Raw genomic sequence first — 18,959 nt, 5'->3', positions numbered from 1 at the left:
AGAGGTGGGGCCCCTTGCATTTTCTCCTCAGGACCAAATTCACCACTGATGGAAAGGCTCCACTCTGCAGCGATGGATGCTTCAGATCCCTGCGATAAAATGTGAAATAGCAGACTCAGACAAAACATAAAAGCAATATTATTACCAGGCAGATTCGCTTACGCAAAAAAGGGTGTACGTTTTGTAGTCCCTGTGGCAAATACACTCCTCCTGAGAGTTTACAGCTTATGTTTTATGGATTTCCTTGGTGGACCATCAGTCACATTGATAAAACGCTGCCATCTCTCAAGGTTTGTTGTCACCAAGATGGATACCGCTCTGATAGTTTGCGAGATACACTGTCATTTACCACGGCAAGTGTCTGCAAAAGGGGCCAAAAGGTGCCCCGTCCCCAACGGAGCCGGCCTAATTATACAATTAGTCTTTCGATTGGGAAAGTCCAGCGCTAAGTGTCCTGTGGGACGAACCAGACACATTATGGCTGTCGTCATCAGCATCTTCACAGCGAGTACTACGAGAGCTTCGGCTCAATAAGGGTGCTGCTCGCGTCCTTAGATGAGGCGGAGGGTTGCGATGTATTTGATTCAACATGTCTCATGTTTCTTCAACGGCATTTAATCAACGCTAGTTAATGCCAAACATCTCACGAAGCAAAGAAAGGAATGGAAATGTGGATGGAGAGATTCATCCTGGACATTAATACCATAGGTCATCTTGGTATTCAATCATTTACGTCCTAAAACCTCATCTGGGGCCCAAGCAGGGGCCAAAAACCGCACATCTCTTTGAAGCCATCGGTCAGATGGAGACCCCCATATCTCAATCTCATTGCCTATCCAGCCACATTTCCTTTCTGGCTTATCCCTGGTCAGTTGGAGAACATCAAGACGCCACATTTTTCTTCTGCTCATCCAGAGCCATATCTGTCGCGGCCAAACCCCGCAGCTGTGTTTAAGAGAATGGGTGTGTGTGAGGCCTGTGATGTTCAGGATTCACGCGAAGGAGCCTCCGCAAAGTCAGAGGGAGGTCCGAGCTCGGCATGGGTCGAGGAGGCAGTGTCGCCTCCACGCTGGATGCTTGGCCGCCATAGTGCACTGGTTTATCGTATTGGATTAGAGCTCCTACTGGGAGACTGGAAGCTGAGATGATTGGTAACCAACTTCACCAGTTGTCCCGCGACGAGCACACAGCGGCGCTTAGCTAGGCGAAGACACCGTCAGGAGGCCGTGGGCCCGAGCTGGAGCAGAGAACCCCCTTATCTGCTGTTGGCACAGATGGCCTCTTGTCTTTCTTCTGGAATGGATCTCGAGTTCCCTACCCGCTCACGTCAGCTCTCCCCTTACCTGGACGTGACCCTCTTCCCTCTTCCGAGGATGAGCCCCCCCTCTCCCTGGCTGTGGCCGACCTTTTCTGCAACGAAACCAGATGCATTCAGGGGTCAAACCCTCTGATGTTGCAGATGTGATATAGTTCTGCACAAATCTGGCACTGATACCAATCGTTGGCCCACAATGGAGACGGTTATGGTAAGAAAGAAGAAGCCGAGTGGGCGGTGGATTGAAATGCTGGACTGGCACTATGTTGTATAAATCATTTTTTGATCAATCATAGATATATATATATATATTTTTAAGGATGTTAAGTTGAAAAGGCGGTGGATACGTTGGTTTATATTGAATCACCTAGGAGTTTGTTGGTGAATGTAATCCATTATATATGAATAGTTCAACAAAGGCCTCAATTTCATATTTTGTCCCAGGTTGGTTTATAGGTATGATATCAAGAAGTTTGCTCTTTTACCTAAAACCAGCCTTTGACAGAATAAAATCCTTATCCTAAAATATGAGTGAAACAGATTTCAAGTCATCGCAGATGGGGTTTTTTTTGGTTCTTTTTCACGTGCCAGAGATGAAGCTGCTTCTTTTAGTCCAGTTCTAAAGTGCCCTGTAAGCAGTATCCTCCCTGGGCACAAGTCAAATATACCCTACACTTGTCCATCTGGTTCTTCTTGACAGAGTGTGTACAGTTCACCATTTCCCCTCCACCTGCTCGGCTCCAGTTTCCAAGTACGCTGAAGCCTACATCCTGCATTTAGAGGCTTTTAGGAAAAGCCCTGTCATTCAATAAGAGACGACCGAGGCAGCATGCTCACGCTTATCTGCACTTTAGTTTCTACTTTCTGGCCGGCTGGGCTGTATGAGGGGCCCCAGGTAGCCGGGGCCTGGCTCATGCGGTTGTCCGTGGACGACCTTGCTCCCCTCACCTACTGCCTTGGAGTGGCTCCCAGTCCCGGGATGGGGCTTTTGGACCGGCACCAAGTCTCCCACCCCCACAGATGTTAACCCGAGCCACCAGATATTATGTCAGCTTCTGAGTGATGCATCACGCTCGCTCCTCTGAGTAGCAGTGGCGTGACCAAAGTAGCCATGATGCGCGTGGCCACATTAAAACCAGTTAAGGAACCTGAACCAAAATGATTTAGTCATGATAAAATCATCATGGAAAAGAACATAAAGAACAAAAATGCTTACTAACACAAAAAGTAAACAACATTTTTTTTAAAGATTACAGCAAGATAACACCTGTTTAAATATGTTGTTGAAAATATTTAATACAGCTCATTAAATATTTTAGTGCAGAAATATTGAGGCCTACCTGTTATCGCCCTCTATTTTTCTTTCATTTCTTTTTCTTCATGTCTTTTTATATTTCTTCCTCACAAAAACACAAATGTAGAAAGATATGAGTCATGTCTTGACTGATGAAACAAATATAGCAACACAGTGGTGTGTGTGTGTGTGTGTGTGTGTGTGTGTGTGTGTGTGTGTGTGTGTGTGTGTGTGTGTGTGTGTGTGTGTGTGTGTGTGTGTGTGTGTGTGTGTGTGTGTGTGTGTGTGTGTGTGTGTGTGTGTGTGTGTGTGTGTGTGTGTGTGTGTGTGTGTGTGTGTGTGTGTGTGTGTGTGTGTGTGTGTGTGTGTGTGTGGGGCAAGACACACTTTGTAAGTTATTAAACGTATTAGTTTGTTTTTTTTAATCCCACTATTCATTTTACTAAGTTTGACAGTGTGCAATAATATTGTGCCATTTAGATCCGCATCATATTTTCTTCATGATAAAATGGACAAATGGACAATTTGACAAATCAAAGGAAACTGTTTCCCTAACGTTTAAAAAATCAAGCCCCTGGTCGAGATATTTATCATATCCTGCTGTAACTTTAATAATTGGATTAAAAAAAATGTATATGCCAAATATATTTTACTCTGCTATATAAAACACCAGCCTATAACTAAAAGCCTCGTTTACTCACACTCCATATTCTTAATTATTGGAGTTTGCTCTTCTACTTGTAGGTCAATTCTCAGTATTCACCTGCCAGGTTAATTGAGGAGCAAGATATCTCTGATTTAATTGTTCTTTCTATTATTTTTGTGACGGAGGCCACAGATTTGTCAACATGCTGCTGCTCTGTTGTATTTCATATAGGAGGGCTCTCCACCATAGTTTTTTTCCCCCACAAACAATTTAAACAATACAGTTAAATAAATATCCTATCCAAAAAAACACATCAGCCCCCCCCCCCTGGCCCCCTGGCCCCCTACTCCATCCAGTAGGTGAGCACGGCCCCCGGTGCGCTCAAGGTGCGCCCCTGCACCGTTCCAGGCGCAGGTGCCTCCGGATCACATGATGCGGAGTTTTGACGGGAACTCTTATTAACTTTTGGTTCGACCAAAAAAAAAAGGTGACAACACGTCACTTCACAAGCCACTTCTTCGTGCATTGTGCCGGCGGCATTCAGGGAGATGGATCATGCTTGTAAGGTCTGACAAGACGGCGTTTGTTTGGCTCCTTACGCTCGCCCGAGGAATTATCATTCAACCCCTTTAAAAGGGCGCAATTGAGAGGCTGCGGCCGTTTTCACTGCGACTTCTCGCTTTGTCCCCCCCCCCCCCCCCCCAAAGTGGCGTCTGCATGTCTGACTCTGCCGGTTACTGATTTGCAGGCGGTGTGTTAAGGTGGCCCATGTAAGTGATTTCCACGGGCGTCCCACTAAAGGAGAACAAATCGCTGACAAAGGAGCGCCTTCCCCATTCAGCGGCGTCGTCGGGGACAACCCAAAAGTATTCCTCAGATAATAAGTTCTACTTCAAAGCGGGGTTTTTTTTTCTCACTGAAGGGTGACCGCTTCACTCACTTTTTATTAAGTCCCCCCCTCCTCTTTAATGTCGAAAGGATCTGCTCTCTCTCTCTCTCTCTCTCTCTCTCCCCCCCTCTCTCTCTCTCTCCCTCTCTCTCTCTCCATAGTTTATTCTCCGTCGTGTTTATTTTGCAACATTCATTGGGCACTTGTTTCCAAACAGGACTTACAAGAGCAGAGGGGCTGCTGCTCCTCCTCAGGCCCCTTCACTCCACTGTAAATGTCGAGAGGAGGCCCACAACTCCTCGTCCTCTGAATGGAGCAGCAGATTGAGTGTTCTTTTGTTTTTTTTAAATCCTCAGAGGGCAGCTATAAAAGTGATAAAGGCCCTATATATATATATATATATATATATATATATATATATATATATATTACAGCTCTAGACAAACCTGCAGTTGTTGTATTTTATTAAAGCCTACATGCTGAAGTGATTCCTTCCTCTTGGGTTGTAAAATGCGGTTGATATTTGTGGTTGTCCTGATTCCAGTGATGATCAAGTGTGTGTGTGTGTGTGTGTGTGTGTGTTATATGGCCACGGTCCCGCAGCATCCTCCAGGCTGACCATACAGTCAAGTGCGTCTTAATTGATGCAGCGAGGAAGCTCACAATCAAGTGTTTCTTATATGCCTCCATTTGTTTCTTATGAATTTTGACACTGGGCAAACTGTGGAGCCCTGCGTCCTACCTGGCGGCGGTGTGTGTGTGTGTGTGTGTTTTTTTATGGTAACACACTTCTTTCTCTCTTCCTTTCTGTCTTTCTTTCTTTCTTTCTGGAGAGGGGCTGCATCCTGCGCTTTGATTCTAGCTCATTTAGTGGCAGTTAGTGCTTTTTCATCCACACACACTGGGGATGTGAGCGTCTCGCTGCCCCAATGTGCCATAGAAATCCCAAACGCGCCGTGAAGACGTGTCCAAAGACGCGCCGGCCCCTTCTCCTCGCGAAAGGCTGCAGCCCCCTTTTTGAAGTGGTGCAAGCAACTGGCGTTGGTCAGTGTTTCCCATTCTATAGGTCCTGGACAGGCAACTCTTTGAAAGTGAGCTTGCGCGTTTTTAATGGAGGGAATAAGAGGGTGGTGGGGGGGGGGGGGGGGGGGGGGGGGGGGGGGGGGGGGGGGGGGGGGGGGGGGGGGGGGGGGGGGGGGGGGGGGGCTTGTTTTTCTACACACTCCGTATACAAGGCCCTGCGAATTGTCGAGATATCTTTTTATCTTTTATTTTTTCTTCTTCCCATGAATGATTCATGCCTCGGCTTGCTTTGTTTGCCGTCGCGCCCTTCTCAGAGTATATATCTAGTATATATCTATAGATATATCTAGTATATATCTAGTGCCATCAGGGGGCTATAAGTTTTCCCATTAGCTCAGTGATTAGTTTGTACCATGCGCCTCCTTTGGCCCCGCGTCAGGGCCCACGTTCTGAGACAGGAGACGGTGGTTTTATGAGACATGTCAGTGTGAGAAGAGAGAGCAGAGCTGCTGTTTCATTTGAGGAGGGAGGGAGTGACATTCATGGTGTTTTGTTTTTTTTGTTGACTCTTATTTACAGTTCACATTTGAAAGAATCCAAAATAGAATTCTTGTATAAACAGTCCATGTCCAAAAACCCTTATTAATACAGTTCACACATACAAATCATTAAAAAAAAAATAAGTTTGACACTTGTTAATTATTTACTGTATACGTACTGGTAATTTTTTTAATATTTTTTTTTTTTTTTAAGCAAGATTTTTTTTATATTGTAAATTTTGACAGCAATGGTCTGCAACAATCGTGGGTGATTCATCTCGTTTCTTGTTTTTTTTTTCTTCCATCATGTCCAACAGCACCATGCAAGAAGAGAAGAGAAAGACAATTCACTAAACATAAAGGCATGCGAGGAAGGGACTTTTCACATTACACAGCCTATTCAAGTAAATTATTTTTTTTTCTATTACAGAACACAATTAAAAAAATTGTTAAAAAAAAGTAACAAAAAAAATTAAAAAAAACATCAGCAGGGTACTATTCATCACCAAAGCTGATATTATTATTCTTTGGTGTTTCTGTAATTCCAGTACAACATTGATGCCAGCAAATAAATTACAATGTACAAAAAAACAACTTATTTTTTTCTTCTTCCTGTAATTAAAACTACACAACGTTCACGACAAGCATCAGTTACAGTTACATATGTACAAATCCTACAGGGCCAAACGCCCCGTCAGTGTAGACATTTAGGGTCTCGGGGGACTTCGCTCGCACTCTTTTGACAAGCGTAACACTTGTGTACTGTGCATAAAATATAGTCTTAAATAGTTCTTAAATATTACAAAAAATTCCATCCAAACACACGTGTTGTATAAATCTGAAAAGATAAAATGAGAACCCCTTTAAGACACACAGATGTTTGCCCCCCCCCCCCCCCCTCCCCCTACTCCTTCACTGGTTTATCAAAGTCTGTACAACATCTCAAAGAAATCACATGAAATAATACAAAATAAAAAATGACTCAACTCTATAGCCACTAGATTCTGTCCATTAATAATAATTTGTTACCAGTTGTGGCGTTATGAGCAGTACCATTTATTTATTTTCCCTTAAACGTCTGGGATGTGACAGTGATTGATAGCAGCCCAGTTATTAAACTGCGAGGGGATGATGGGAGGTCACATGGACGATGTCACCTCGGCACACCAGTTGAGTCTTCAGACATGCAGTGAATTAAACCCCTGCATACTGGTTTTGTAAAAAAAAACAAATCAGATTGGAAAGTTCTATGCATAAATTTGCTCACTTAAAAAAGAAAATTGGTCCTTGCAAATAAGAGATACACACGTTTTTAAGACGCTAATTTCAGCTCTGGTGTCAGTTAAGTGTTTTATTTTGACAGTTCCGATCTAGTTTTTTTTTCCAGAAAGGTCAGGAGGTCACCCCTCAGAGGCATGCCTTCATCCACGCTGCTGCTGGTTTCAGCACAGGCGGTTTAATCGCACTACAGCGGAAACAACTGATCAATATACTCCGACGACGCGTGGATCACCGTGGATCACCAACACACTTTACACTGACAACGCATTAGAGAGTCACGTGGTCGCGAACGGGGGGAGCGGGGGGGCCACGGGGGCCCGCGGGGGCCCGTCAGAGCATCGTCCGCGGGTCCGAGTGTCTGAACGAGTCCTCGTCGTCCGAGTCGGACGTCGGCACGTCGCTGGAGGGCGTGTGGAGGTGGCTGTGCGGGCCCCCGCTGCCCTGGCACACGTACCACTCGTTCAGGTTGGTGACCTGCGGCGACAGGTTCGCCGCGCGGTTCCGGTGCGGCGGCGGCGGCGGCGGCGGCTCGGGGGCGGGCGAGAGGGGGTCGCCGAGGGGGTTGGTGGAGGAGGAGATGTAGCCCACGTTGGTGGACGGCGGCGGCGGCGACTTGCAGTGCACCTTCATGTGCTTGCGCAGCGAGCTCGGGTGCGTGTAGGACTTGTCGCAGCCGCGCACCTTGCAGTAGTAGGGCTTGTCGCTCGTGTGCACGTGCGAGTGCTTCTTCCGGTCGCTGCTGTTGGCGAACTTTCGGTCGCAGCCGTCGAACTCGCACTTGAAGGGTTTCTCTCCTTGAAGGAAGAAGAGAGAGAGAGAGAGAGAGAGAGAGAGAGAGAGAGAGAGAGAGATGCAGTCAGTGCCATGTACAAGGATGTGCACATAGATTTGACATGTTTGCGCAACATTGGCACTCATGTCCCCTCACTCGATGGAGCACAGTTTTTCTCAACATGTCACCTCATACGACACGAGGGCACTTTCCCCATTAACTGCACTCCTCCCCGTGGGGCTCCCTCTTCAGCAAAACTGTATTCACTAAACTTCTACTATATAGACCCACTACACACACTTGTCCAGATCGTTTTCCTGTGTGAACATGTGTAAAATGCCTTAAGGGCCTTCTGGTTACATGTGTGTGTGTTTGTGTGTGTGTGTGTGTGTGTGTATGTGTATGTGAGGGGGAGGGAGAGAGAGGGGCCACTCGTAGGAGACCACCAGGAGCCGTTTATGTACTGTGGTGGACTTTGCTATAACTCATCTTACACTCAACACACACACACACACACACACACACACACTGTTATGATAAACTGTTATGTTTTAGTTTGGTTTTTTTTGATTTATAGGTCATATATGTAAAATTCTGCAGTGTGTCTTTTCAAATTCCTAAACAACAAGAAGTTTTATCCTGGACGTATATATTTTTAGTATTCCACACCTACCCATTTCCCTTTGGGATTTACCATCACTCAGTGCGGTGTGTAGAGGCCCACCTATCTGTGGCATGGAGCCAAAATGTTATAATTTTTGCCAAAACACAATTTGCATTAAACCAACAAAACATATCTCAGGGCAAAGTTGATCTCCTCACTGCCTTGAACTTTTAGTCTCTCTGCAACTCGCAGCCTTCCACCATTTCGCACTTATTTTGTTTGGACGCGACCCAGTACATTGTGTATGTCTCTCCTCACAGCAGCAGAGGGGCTGCAGCCTGTACAGCTCATGCTCCTAGCGGTTACCAGTGCAAATAAATCCGGCGTATATCTGTGTAAAGATGTCGTGAACCACGCATGAGCACAGTGCCGGTCGATACATAAACGGAGCTTTTTTTTGCGTAAACGTGCTGCTACGCCTGAAGATAATTACTTTTACGCGTGCACCGGCGCTGCCTCGCATGTGTACGTAAGCACGTTTTACAAATCATATGCCCCGTAATCCTCTCGCGCCTACCGCAGGCGCCTCGGTGAGTAAAAAAATTAAAAAAGTTTAGATGTATGAAAGATAATGAAAGACGTTTACTCACAGGGCGAATACTTCACTAAATAAATTTGTTTTTTTTTCGCTCTCTCGTTCGTGCGCTCAATTACGCACGGTCGCGCGGTCCATCCGTTTGGGATGTGAATAGTAAAACGAGGTCGCCTCGGACGGGGCTACAAATGCAATGCATGCGATCAGTGATATATATTTTTTTCTTCAGACTGCAGCGTGCATGCTCTCCAGACAATCATAAGCACTGACCTGTGTGAGTCCTCTTGTGAATCTTTAAATTCTCCGAGCGAGCGAACACCTTCCCGCAGCCGGGGAAGGGACACGGGAACGGCTTCTCTCCCGTGTGAACTCGGATGTGATTGATCAGTTTGTACTTCGCCTTGAAAGCCTTCCCCTCGCGCGGGCACTCTTCCCAAAAGCAGACGTGGCTGCTCTGCTCCGGTCCCCCGACGTGCTCCACCGTGACGTGGTTGACCAGCTCGTGCATGGTGCTGTACGTTTTGGAGCAGGGCTTCTTCTGACTCTGCTCCTGGTCGATCCACTTGCAGATCAGCTCCTGCTTGATGGGCTGCCGCATGTATCGTAAAAACGCCCCCGCCGCTCCGTGAGGAGCAGACGCAATGTTCACATTGAGGTTCATGGAGTTGTAGCTGTGGAGAGAAGAGGGTCCATAGTGCTCCGGCCTGTGGCCGAAGTGCTCCGGCCTGCCGTAGATGTCGCCCGGTATGCCCAGGCGCATCTGCCCGTTGAGGGCATGGTGGTGGTGGGCACCTGGGGACGCCTGGTCGTGGAGTCCAGTGAAAAGTGAATGGGCCCCACTTTCCGCGTGCCCATAAGCACCTGTTGGAGAGATGAACATGCCATGGTGATGAGGGGAGGAGGCGGAACTATGCTGGTCGCCAAGTGCATGCATAGCAGAGGCTGAGAGTTCTCTCCTGAGGATGAAGTCCCTGCTGCTTGAGTAGCCTGAGTGGGGGTGAGCCACGGGGAAACCAACTGTGGTCTGAGCCGAAGTGAAAGATGCCGCGGTCTGGGCTTCGTGGTGGCTCTGGATGTGCTGCGATGGGCTAAGTTTGAGAGCATTTGTCTGTGCCATGTGCTCGGGTCCAAATGGAGTGAGTGCCACTCCGGGGTCGTTGCCCAGCTCCCCAGGGTGGAGGTGGGCATGGTGGGAGAGAGGGTGATGCCCCCCTAGCCCCGGGAAGCCTGTCATATTCTGATGAGGAAGGGGTTGAGTCGCTGCCAAGTCCGCTAATCTTATCGCTGGATTCCTCTTGCTTAAAGGGGGCTCCATAACTACACTGACAAGTCCATCCGCGCGCACCGCAATTGTCTCTCGCCACACCACGCTCCCTAAAACACTAGGGAAAAAAAAAATATGTATAATAATGGGTCTATAAGTTCTTTTGTCCGGCTTCTAACTCCGCTTGCTCCCCTTTCCCACTCTGTCCTCAAGCGATTGGCAGAACATACAACAGTTGGAGGACACAGTGGGGAATACAGTTTAGAAATGGCACCGCGGGTATTGGACGGATTTCGGTGACTGGCAGTTAGGGGAACGAAGCGATTGGCTGTCGTTCAGCGCAGGGGCTCAGCAGGGTTCCGCCCCCTCACTCTCTTTATCGCTGTTGACTCCAAAAAAGTTGTACTCGCGGAGTTACACCAGCAGTTGTGTTTGTGCGCCCCCCCCCCCCCCCCCCCCCCCTCTGTTTACTGGCGCTGCCGCATGTGGACGAGCACGAAATGTCGTGGTTTGGTGCAGCCGAGTTGGTCTCGCCTGCGTTCAAATGTCTCGCCATTGATTTTTTTTTCCTTCCCATATCGCCATATGGGGAATAAAGAGGGGACATAAAGCGCGATGCTGGCGCATGTTATGTGTCCATGTGTTATTAAACCATCGGCGACGACTCTAAGTTTTATTTATTTGGTATTTGGACATTTTGGTGTCACCAAGAATCATGCAGCTTATAGACACAGCCCAACATGATTTGTCAGGGAAATTTATAAAATGACAAGAACGCAAATGTGGAAATGCATAGCATTGCCAAATGATGCAATGAAAAAGCAATTTCAATATAAAAAAAAAATTAAAACATCTGAGAAATAGGTTTGCGTCTGCTTTAAAAAAAAAAAAATCAACCTCTTTCCCCCGCAGCGATTATTATTAATCGTCATCATCAGTATCATAGGGGTATGATTCATTCTGTGTGTATGTGGATAAATAATGATATTATTACAGCACTTGAATTTGAAGAAGCTTTAGGCTGAGGGGGATTTGGGGGCCTGTCGTTCCAGTCGCAACAGAACGCTGAAGTTGGGAAAACCCATACACACGTCTTAAATATTAAAAAAAAAAGGTTAAACTTGGCTCATGTACATGACAATTTAAGTCACAGAGTTACACATGTTCAACAACAAACTGGAAGACGATATTGTTACAGTGTAATCATTTTCTTTTTTGCAGTGCATTTATCCTTCAAAAGGTCACATGAATAGTTTTTTTTAGGCAAATAAACCAAATATTGTTTATCATTTATTTTTAAATGTTGGTTATTGAGAGTTTGGCACAAGTCCCCCACGTGACGGATCATCTGAATAGTCCCTGTTGACAGCAGGACGTGCGTCTGTCATCGATATGTCTCCATCCGGACACCTTTCATATTGATTTGTGATAGTTTGGGCCTCGGACTATACAGCAAATCAACACGACAGCTAGTACTGCGAATGTTGTGAAACTTGGAACAGGAGCTGACAATTTAAAAAAAAAAAATATAGATACATATTTACAATAAATTAAAATCTGTCGACACTGAAAATCAGCAATTGACCTCCATCCTGTGTGTGTGTGTGTGTGTGTGTGTGTGTGTGTGTGTGTGTGTGTGTGTGTGTGTGTGGTGGTGGTGGTGGGGGGGGGGGGTGGTTACATGTTATGGTCCACTTGCACGTGCTGATATATGAACTTGATAAGCAGCATCTGAAGTGAAGGCTTTGGCAAGATGTTATTAAGACAAAACTTTTAACAACTTGATGTAAAACGTGATATAGTTTTACAACACTAACAATACAAAAAAGAAAAGGAAAACTTTACAATCAGATATGACCGTTTCTCCTGGTGCTTTTTTTTTCTCCCTGCTCATCCATCAGTTTATTTAACAGCTGCTCAAATTTAATTTTTTTCATTTGACCTACCCCAATGATCCTTGTCATAATTTCATATATTTTTTTCTGGAATAAAAAAAAATACCCCAGACCACTTAAGTTCGGTTGTCTCGGGGTTATTTTTTTTCTTTTTTTTGATAAATAACATTTCTCCCTGCTCCGTCGTGAGAGCTTCAGGGACCCTGTAAATCACAGAGAAGCGGTGGCTGCATTGTTCCTCGTTTGCTTAAGGGCCCCTGTTTTCACACGTGGAAATCAAAACGCCACATGGGTCCTAATCCATACACACTGACAAATTCAATCATTGGGTTTGATGATAATTGTCTTCTAATATGTATATGCACATTTTTGAAACCGCCATAAGCGTTGAAGTTCTTAAAAAAATAAATATATGAAGAAACAAAGGTTGACTCTGGAGGTTTTCAACTTCTGCTCAACTGTTGACTTGTGGTGTTCAAGTGACCTGAAGCTGTCGACGCCTCGGAAGGAAGAGGGGGACGTCTCATTTCTCTCTCTCTCTCTCTCTCTCTCTCTCTCTCTCTCTCCCTCTCTCCCTCTCTCTCTCTCTAAAACAAAGACGCTTTTGTCATAAACAGGGTTATTTTACCAAACGGAGTCAAGGGGCCAACATATGTGGTCTTAACGGGTCACAGGTCAAACGTCCATGAAACACAAGGTCACGCGGAAGCCACACAAGAAAACCCGTCCATTGTGTCAACATATTGATATTGTCAGACAACAAGAGATGGGAAATATGTCTCTGCACCCCCCCCCCCCCCCTCACACACACACACACATTATTATTAAAACCCATAAGGAAAAGCGACCTGGATGTGATCATGGACTATTGGCCTTCTTGATAACCTCTGCACACGCTCCTATAACTTCACATGACACCCTTGAGTGATATTTCATGTGATTCGTGTGTGCTGCTCCTAAGAACCTGTTGAAATACTGGTCTTTGGGGCCATTTTCAATAGACCCCCTTTCTTTTTTCCCTCCCCAAACAGAAGTGAAAACCGCTCAGCCATGTGCCGGTACCCCTTAGATTTTCTCTCTCCCTCTTTCTTTAATTCTCCTTTGCATTTCCCCCCCCCCCCCCCTCTATCCTGCATGGGCCAGGTTTTGTGGGTCTCCCAGAGAAATAAAGAAGTTCTTCTAAGGGGTCGGCAGACGTGACTTTGAACTTGGATCAGCTCCTGTGTTTCCCGTGGCGCGGGTCGAAGTAGACTGGGGGAAGAATGCGCGCACACAACGCGCAGCCTTGTCCCGCTGTAAAGAGACACATTTTCCCCCTAAAGAGAAAGAAAGAAAGAAAGAAAAACAGTTTTTTAAAAACGTTTCCTTCGGTCTTCGCCGTCCTTTCTGCCGTCGACAGAGCACCGGAGAGGGCTGCAGGCGCTGGGAGAGAGGCGGACAGTGGTGGTGCCGTGTGTTGGAGAACGGGAGAGGTCGTGGGATGATTTTTTTTTTGATTTGGTGAAAATGTGAGTACAGACACTTCCTCTGACTTGCTGCGGCGTGTGGCCTGTTCAGGTTGAACGCAGTTTCAGTTCATGCCTGTTGTGGAAAGTTGCCAGTATATGAGTCTTTTATTTCCCCCCTTCTCTTTTCTTTATTATCAGTTTTTTTTTTTTTATGTTTCTGTCTGAACGTGACCCAAAAAGAAAATCCCATGGAGGACATATTAGTATGCTATTGTTTTTCTTTGAGGACATATAGTTGCCAAAAGGCCCCATTCATAAAGCCTTAACTCAATATCTTAACTATAAAAAGACGTGACTTTTATTGCCATAACTTTTATTATCCTGATTTGGGGGGGGGGGGGGGGGTGGGGGAGGGGGGACTCGACCTCACAGGTCACTTAATGGTTTTCACTCGGATCTCCAAGTTGCCGTTCACCACCGTAACGTGTCACTTAATTGATGTGTGGTGAATGGGAGAACCACCGAGGAAGCAGAACCATGCAAACATATGGAACCATTAAAGAAAAAAAAAAAGGGGGGGGGGGGGGGGGGGGGGGGGGGGAGACCGACCGACAACCGCCATGTGTGAGGCAGCGGTGTACCACTGACGGGCCCAGTTGTGGTTCTTGCAACCAGAGAATAAATAATAATAATTTTGGACACTAATGCCTTTTCTGAATTGGTTAACCAAATCTTGATTTGGGGATAGATTATCAGGAAATATCATATTTATAGAGTGGCTCCAGACTGGTTACATGTATTATGATATGCACAGTCAGGTGCCTCAGCAGCACATTGAGTTTATTAGAATATTATTTGAAGAAAATATATTTTTTTGTTTTGCAGTAGCCTATTATATCAAGACAGGGGCTGTTTTCCCATTCGCCCTTTTATTGCAAAAGCAGCTTTGATCCGCCCTCACTAGACTTTTTAATGAAATCATTAAATATCCAAGCAGTGTGTGATGTTTTTTTTTATATATTTGCAAAAGTGCCTGTGCGTAATTCTGAAGTCTTCCCTGCGAGTCGTTCCGTCATGCGTAAACCGAACGTATAGTAAGAAGGTCCGGTTGTCATGGTGGCTTGTTAACGTCGTGTTCCTTCTCTTTTCATGTGCGAATATTAAAATACAATAATGCAGTTGCTTTATACATTTAGATAAAGTGACAAATTTCACATCACATTCTTTTACCCTCTTCGGATCTAAGTATGTATCTTTACGCAATATTATTCGGGTAAAACATCTCCTACACACAACTAAAACCTACGAAATATAAACAAAAAACACGTTTGCTCCTCTTCCCCAAGTCGTGCTCCCTTTTCGCCTGCCTGTATATACCCCCCCCCCCCAAAAAAAATCTCTTCTCCCTCAAAGTAGGCGGTAATTATCGGTGGAAAATGGCGTTGCGCCATTAAGTCGCCCGAGCGCTACCTGCCATTGGCGGGGCACCTGGGATTGATGAGGCGCGGCGGCCAATGAGACGGCGAGGAGCGAGCACACGGGCTCCAGTTAAAGGGGGCGGAAGAGGAGGTAGAGCCAGTCCACGGAGAAACAGGGACCCTCCGCGATAAAGACGAGGCGAGCCCAGAGAAATAAACACATACCCAATCGGAACGGCGAAATTTTTTTTTTCTTCCTCCCCGAGATGCTCCCGACTACTTTCGCTCCTACGCAGAAGGACACCTAGTAAGATAATTATTTAATTTCTTCCAGTGTGCCATTATTCTTTTTTCTTTTTTTTTAAAAAAACGCAACCAACTGTCGCAGTCCAGAGGAGGGGGACACGGAAACTCTTCACTTCGTTACATTTGGATTTTCCCCCCAGTCACAAGTTAATTTAAATTCCGCTGTTCGATAAGCAGAGCTGATTTTTCCTCCTCTCTCCCCCCTCTCATGGTCGGAGCAACGTTTTGAATCACACCTGATATGGTGTTTCCAAGGTTGGAAGTTGAAGCGTTGCGCACCAGCATTTGATTTTTTTTTTTCTTCTTCTTCTTTTCTTTTTGTCTTGTAACTTATTCCCTCCGAAAGCTGCACTGATTCGAAACACACACAAAAAAAGAAATTTCTTTTTCTTTCTTTGCTGAAACCATGTTACTGGATGCCGGCCACCAGTTCCCCGGACTGGGAGTGGGCTCGTTCGCCCGGCATCACTCGACGAGCGAGATGCAGGAGAGAGACTTGAGTTTGGCACAGAACAGCTTCGTAGACTCCGCGCACATGGGCGCGTTTAAGCTCAACCACGACCTCTCGCCGGGACAGAGCTCTGCCTTCTCCAGCCAGGCGCCGGGCTACCCCGCCGCGGCGCTGGGCGCTCACGCCGCCCATGTCACGTCGTACGCGAGCTCGCCGTTCAACTCCACCCGGGACTTTCTCTTTCGCAGCCGCGGCTTCGGAGAATCCTCTCCGGCGAGTGGCCAGCACGCTATTTTTGGCCCCGCGGCGGGGTCCCTCCATCACTCCCACACAGACTCTCAGGGCCACATCTTGTTCCCCGGGATCCACGAGCAGCACGGCTCCCACGGGTCCCCGAACGTGCTCAACGGGCAAATGAGGCTCGGACTACCCGGCGAAGTTTTCGGACGCTCCGACCAGTACCACCAGGTCTCCAGCCCGAGGACCGACCCGTACTCGGCGGCGCAGCTGCACAACCAGTACGGCTCCATGAATATGAACATGGGCATGAACATGGCAGCCCACCACCACCCCGGTGCCTTTTTCCGCTACATGAGGCAGCAGTGCATCAAGCAGGAGCTCATCTGCAAGTGGATCGACCCCGAGCAGCTCAGCAACCCGAAGAAGTGCTGCAACAAAACTTTCAGCACCATGCACGAGCTGGTCACGCACGTCTCCGTGGAGCACGTCGGCGGCCCGGAGCAGACGAACCACGTCTGCTTCTGGGAGGACTGCGCCCGCGAGAGCAAACCGTTCAAGGCGAAATACAAACTGGTCAACCACATTCGGGTGCACACCGGCGAGAAGCCGTTCCCGTGCCCCTTCCCCGGCTGCGGCAAGGTCTTCGCACGGTCGGAAAACTTGAAGATACACAAGAGAACGCACACAGGTAAATATCATCCATGCAGTGCGACTCTATGTGTGCTGGTTTTCATTTGAATAGAAGGTAGAACGAGGTGGTGGTGGTGCTGCTGCTGCTGTTGGTGAACCGTGCGTGTGTAATTATTGTGCTGCGGCTGTTCGGGTTAGAGAAATGCGCTTTGGCCAAGACAAACACTCATGGAGATCTGATTACCAGGAGCTATTTTCGGCAGCTAAAGTCGATAGTAAGAAAGTAATGAACGGAGTAGATTTAGGAGCACGTCCAGGGAGAGAACGAGCTTATAGAAGTGGTTGTCATTTCATTCTTCAATATATATATATGTGTGTGTGTGTGTGTATATATGCTGTTATCCATGCGTATTCCAGCATCTCGTCTTGTGCGCAACATTTTCCAAAAACGTGCTGAAAAAAAAATCGATTGAATTCCGTTAGTGGAGTTTTCGATGGTTAGTGTGTGTGTGTGTGGGGGGGGGGGGGGCAAACTTTAAAAATGGGTCAAAGTGGGCGACTGTACGAGCGCGTCGCGTGCACCGCAGGGCTCGTACAGTAAATCAGATCAGTAGCTTCTTACTGCGCGTTTTTATTTTTATTTTAATCCCTCATCACCCCCCCCCCCCCACGTGCGTTGTCTTACTTTGGTAACACCAGATTACAACATGTGTGCTTCTATTTTAGAATCGATTTGCCCTCGATATTTGTTCAGGAGTTGTGTGTGTGTGTGTGTGTGTGTGTGTGTGTTGTGGTGTTGATTTTAGCCCGAGCACAGCCCCACCACCAGCAGTAGGAGTAGTAGCCGGAGGATTTGCCTTTTGTTTTCCCCCTCTATTTAGAGAATGGGGGCTGCGTAAAGGTGCTAGACGCGGGGCCATCACGCAGGCCCCCCTTTTATTTAGGCAAAATAAGATGTAGCAACCCCCCCCCCCCCCCCCCCCCCCCCCCCCCCATCTCATTTACAGGAATAAATACGCGTATAACTTTTGCATATAGGCTAAAAACAATTCGTACCACGATATGAGTTGCTGGGATTTTGTTTTTATAGGGAGCACATTCATAACTTTTACGCACGGAACGTCGAGCACGTCTCCCTAATGTTACACACTGTGCCCGAGGCATCTCTCTGGGAAAGAAATATATCTGACTCTTGTTTCTTCTACATCCCCCCCCCCCCCCTGAAGGAGAGAAGCCGTTCCAGTGCGAGTTCGAGGGCTGCGACAGAAGGTTCGCAAACAGCAGCGACCGAAAGAAACACATGCACGTTCACACGTCGGACAAGCCTTACCTCTGCAAGATGTGCGACAAGTCCTACACGCACCCCAGCTCCCTAAGAAAACACATGAAGGTAAACACACCCCTCGCCTTCAGTGAAATGTGCTGCTGAATATACTTTTTCTAATTTGGTTAAATGTTTGTTTTGACACATATGTGCTGATGTCTGTGGGGACTTTTGTCGGGGGTGTAAATAATTCATTCACATCTGAGTTTACATGCTCTTTTTTTTTTTTCCTTTTTGGTCAGATTTTTAATACATATTTACTTTTTTCTTCAATTTCCTCCAGGTCCACGAAGCCTCTCCACCAGCGTCCGACTCCTCACCAGCAGCCAGCTCCGGGTATGAGTCCTCCACGCCCCCGGGCCTGGTGTCCCCCACCACCGAGACCCAGAGCAACACCACCATGTCCCCAGCCTCGGCTGTCCACAACACCACCAGTCACAGCGGCCTGTCCTCCAATTTCAGTGAATGGTATGTTTAGGACTATATGAGACGAAGGGAAAAAAATGAAGCCACACACACACACACACACACACACACACACACTTTTTTCTGTTTCACAGCACTGGATGGCATCCAGCAGGAGATTTTTTTTTTGTGGGGGACACACAAGTGCACACAAGAGGCACACACTAAAACATTTTGTTTATTTTCTATTTTGTTACTTTCTGCTCCGCCAGGGGAAGACAATGATTATCCGCCAGAGGAAAAAATATGTAAAATAGTCGAGGTTGTATTTCATATTGTAAATAATTATTAAAAAGCCCACCCCCCCCCCCCCCCCCCCCCCCCCAACATTGGTTGTGATAGTTTGTCAGTCTTTGGTGTATAGGTGTTCCTTCAATGGTAGCTATTTCTCTAACTGGACTTTTAGTGCACATATTACAATAAAAAAAAATTGTACCATAACGTTGAATATTGTGATCTTAAAGGCAAATTGATTGTACTATACTTAACACCTATAAACTGGAACCGAGTGCCAAAGTTAACACTTAACTCAAAAACAGACCACAATATTATGCTTGTGA

General features: G+C 46.7%; 2 protein-coding genes across 2 annotated transcripts; one reads left to right on the top strand and one right to left on the bottom strand.

The window, feature by feature from the left end:
- Positions 1-5,852: 5,852 nt before the first annotated feature.
- On the bottom strand, positions 5,853-10,449 carry zic5 (zic family member 5 (odd-paired homolog, Drosophila)). Its single transcript, XM_035651668.2, has 2 exons — positions 9,229-10,449; positions 5,853-7,781 (listed from the first exon to the last, which is right to left on the bottom strand). Exons 1-2 carry the CDS (start codon positions 10,271-10,273, stop codon positions 7,318-7,320), a joined length of 1,509 nt encoding a protein of 502 aa, XP_035507561.1. The 5' UTR covers positions 10,274-10,449; the 3' UTR covers positions 5,853-7,317.
- Positions 10,450-14,981: 4,532 nt separating this feature from the next.
- Positions 14,982-18,713, top strand: zic2a (zic family member 2 (odd-paired homolog, Drosophila), a). The gene is made up of 3 exons (XM_035651669.2): positions 14,982-16,668; positions 17,837-18,000; positions 18,218-18,713. Exons 1-3 carry the CDS (start codon positions 15,696-15,698, stop codon positions 18,410-18,412), a joined length of 1,332 nt encoding a protein of 443 aa, XP_035507562.1. The 5' UTR covers positions 14,982-15,695; the 3' UTR covers positions 18,413-18,713.
- The last annotated feature ends 246 nt before the right edge of the window (positions 18,714-18,959 follow it).

Source organism: Scophthalmus maximus, chromosome 14, assembly GCF_022379125.1.
Source record: "Scophthalmus maximus strain ysfricsl-2021 chromosome 14, ASM2237912v1, whole genome shotgun sequence".
Taxonomy (NCBI): domain Eukaryota; kingdom Metazoa; phylum Chordata; class Actinopteri; order Pleuronectiformes; family Scophthalmidae; genus Scophthalmus; species Scophthalmus maximus.
This window is presented reverse-complemented; position numbering and strand designations above follow the sequence as displayed.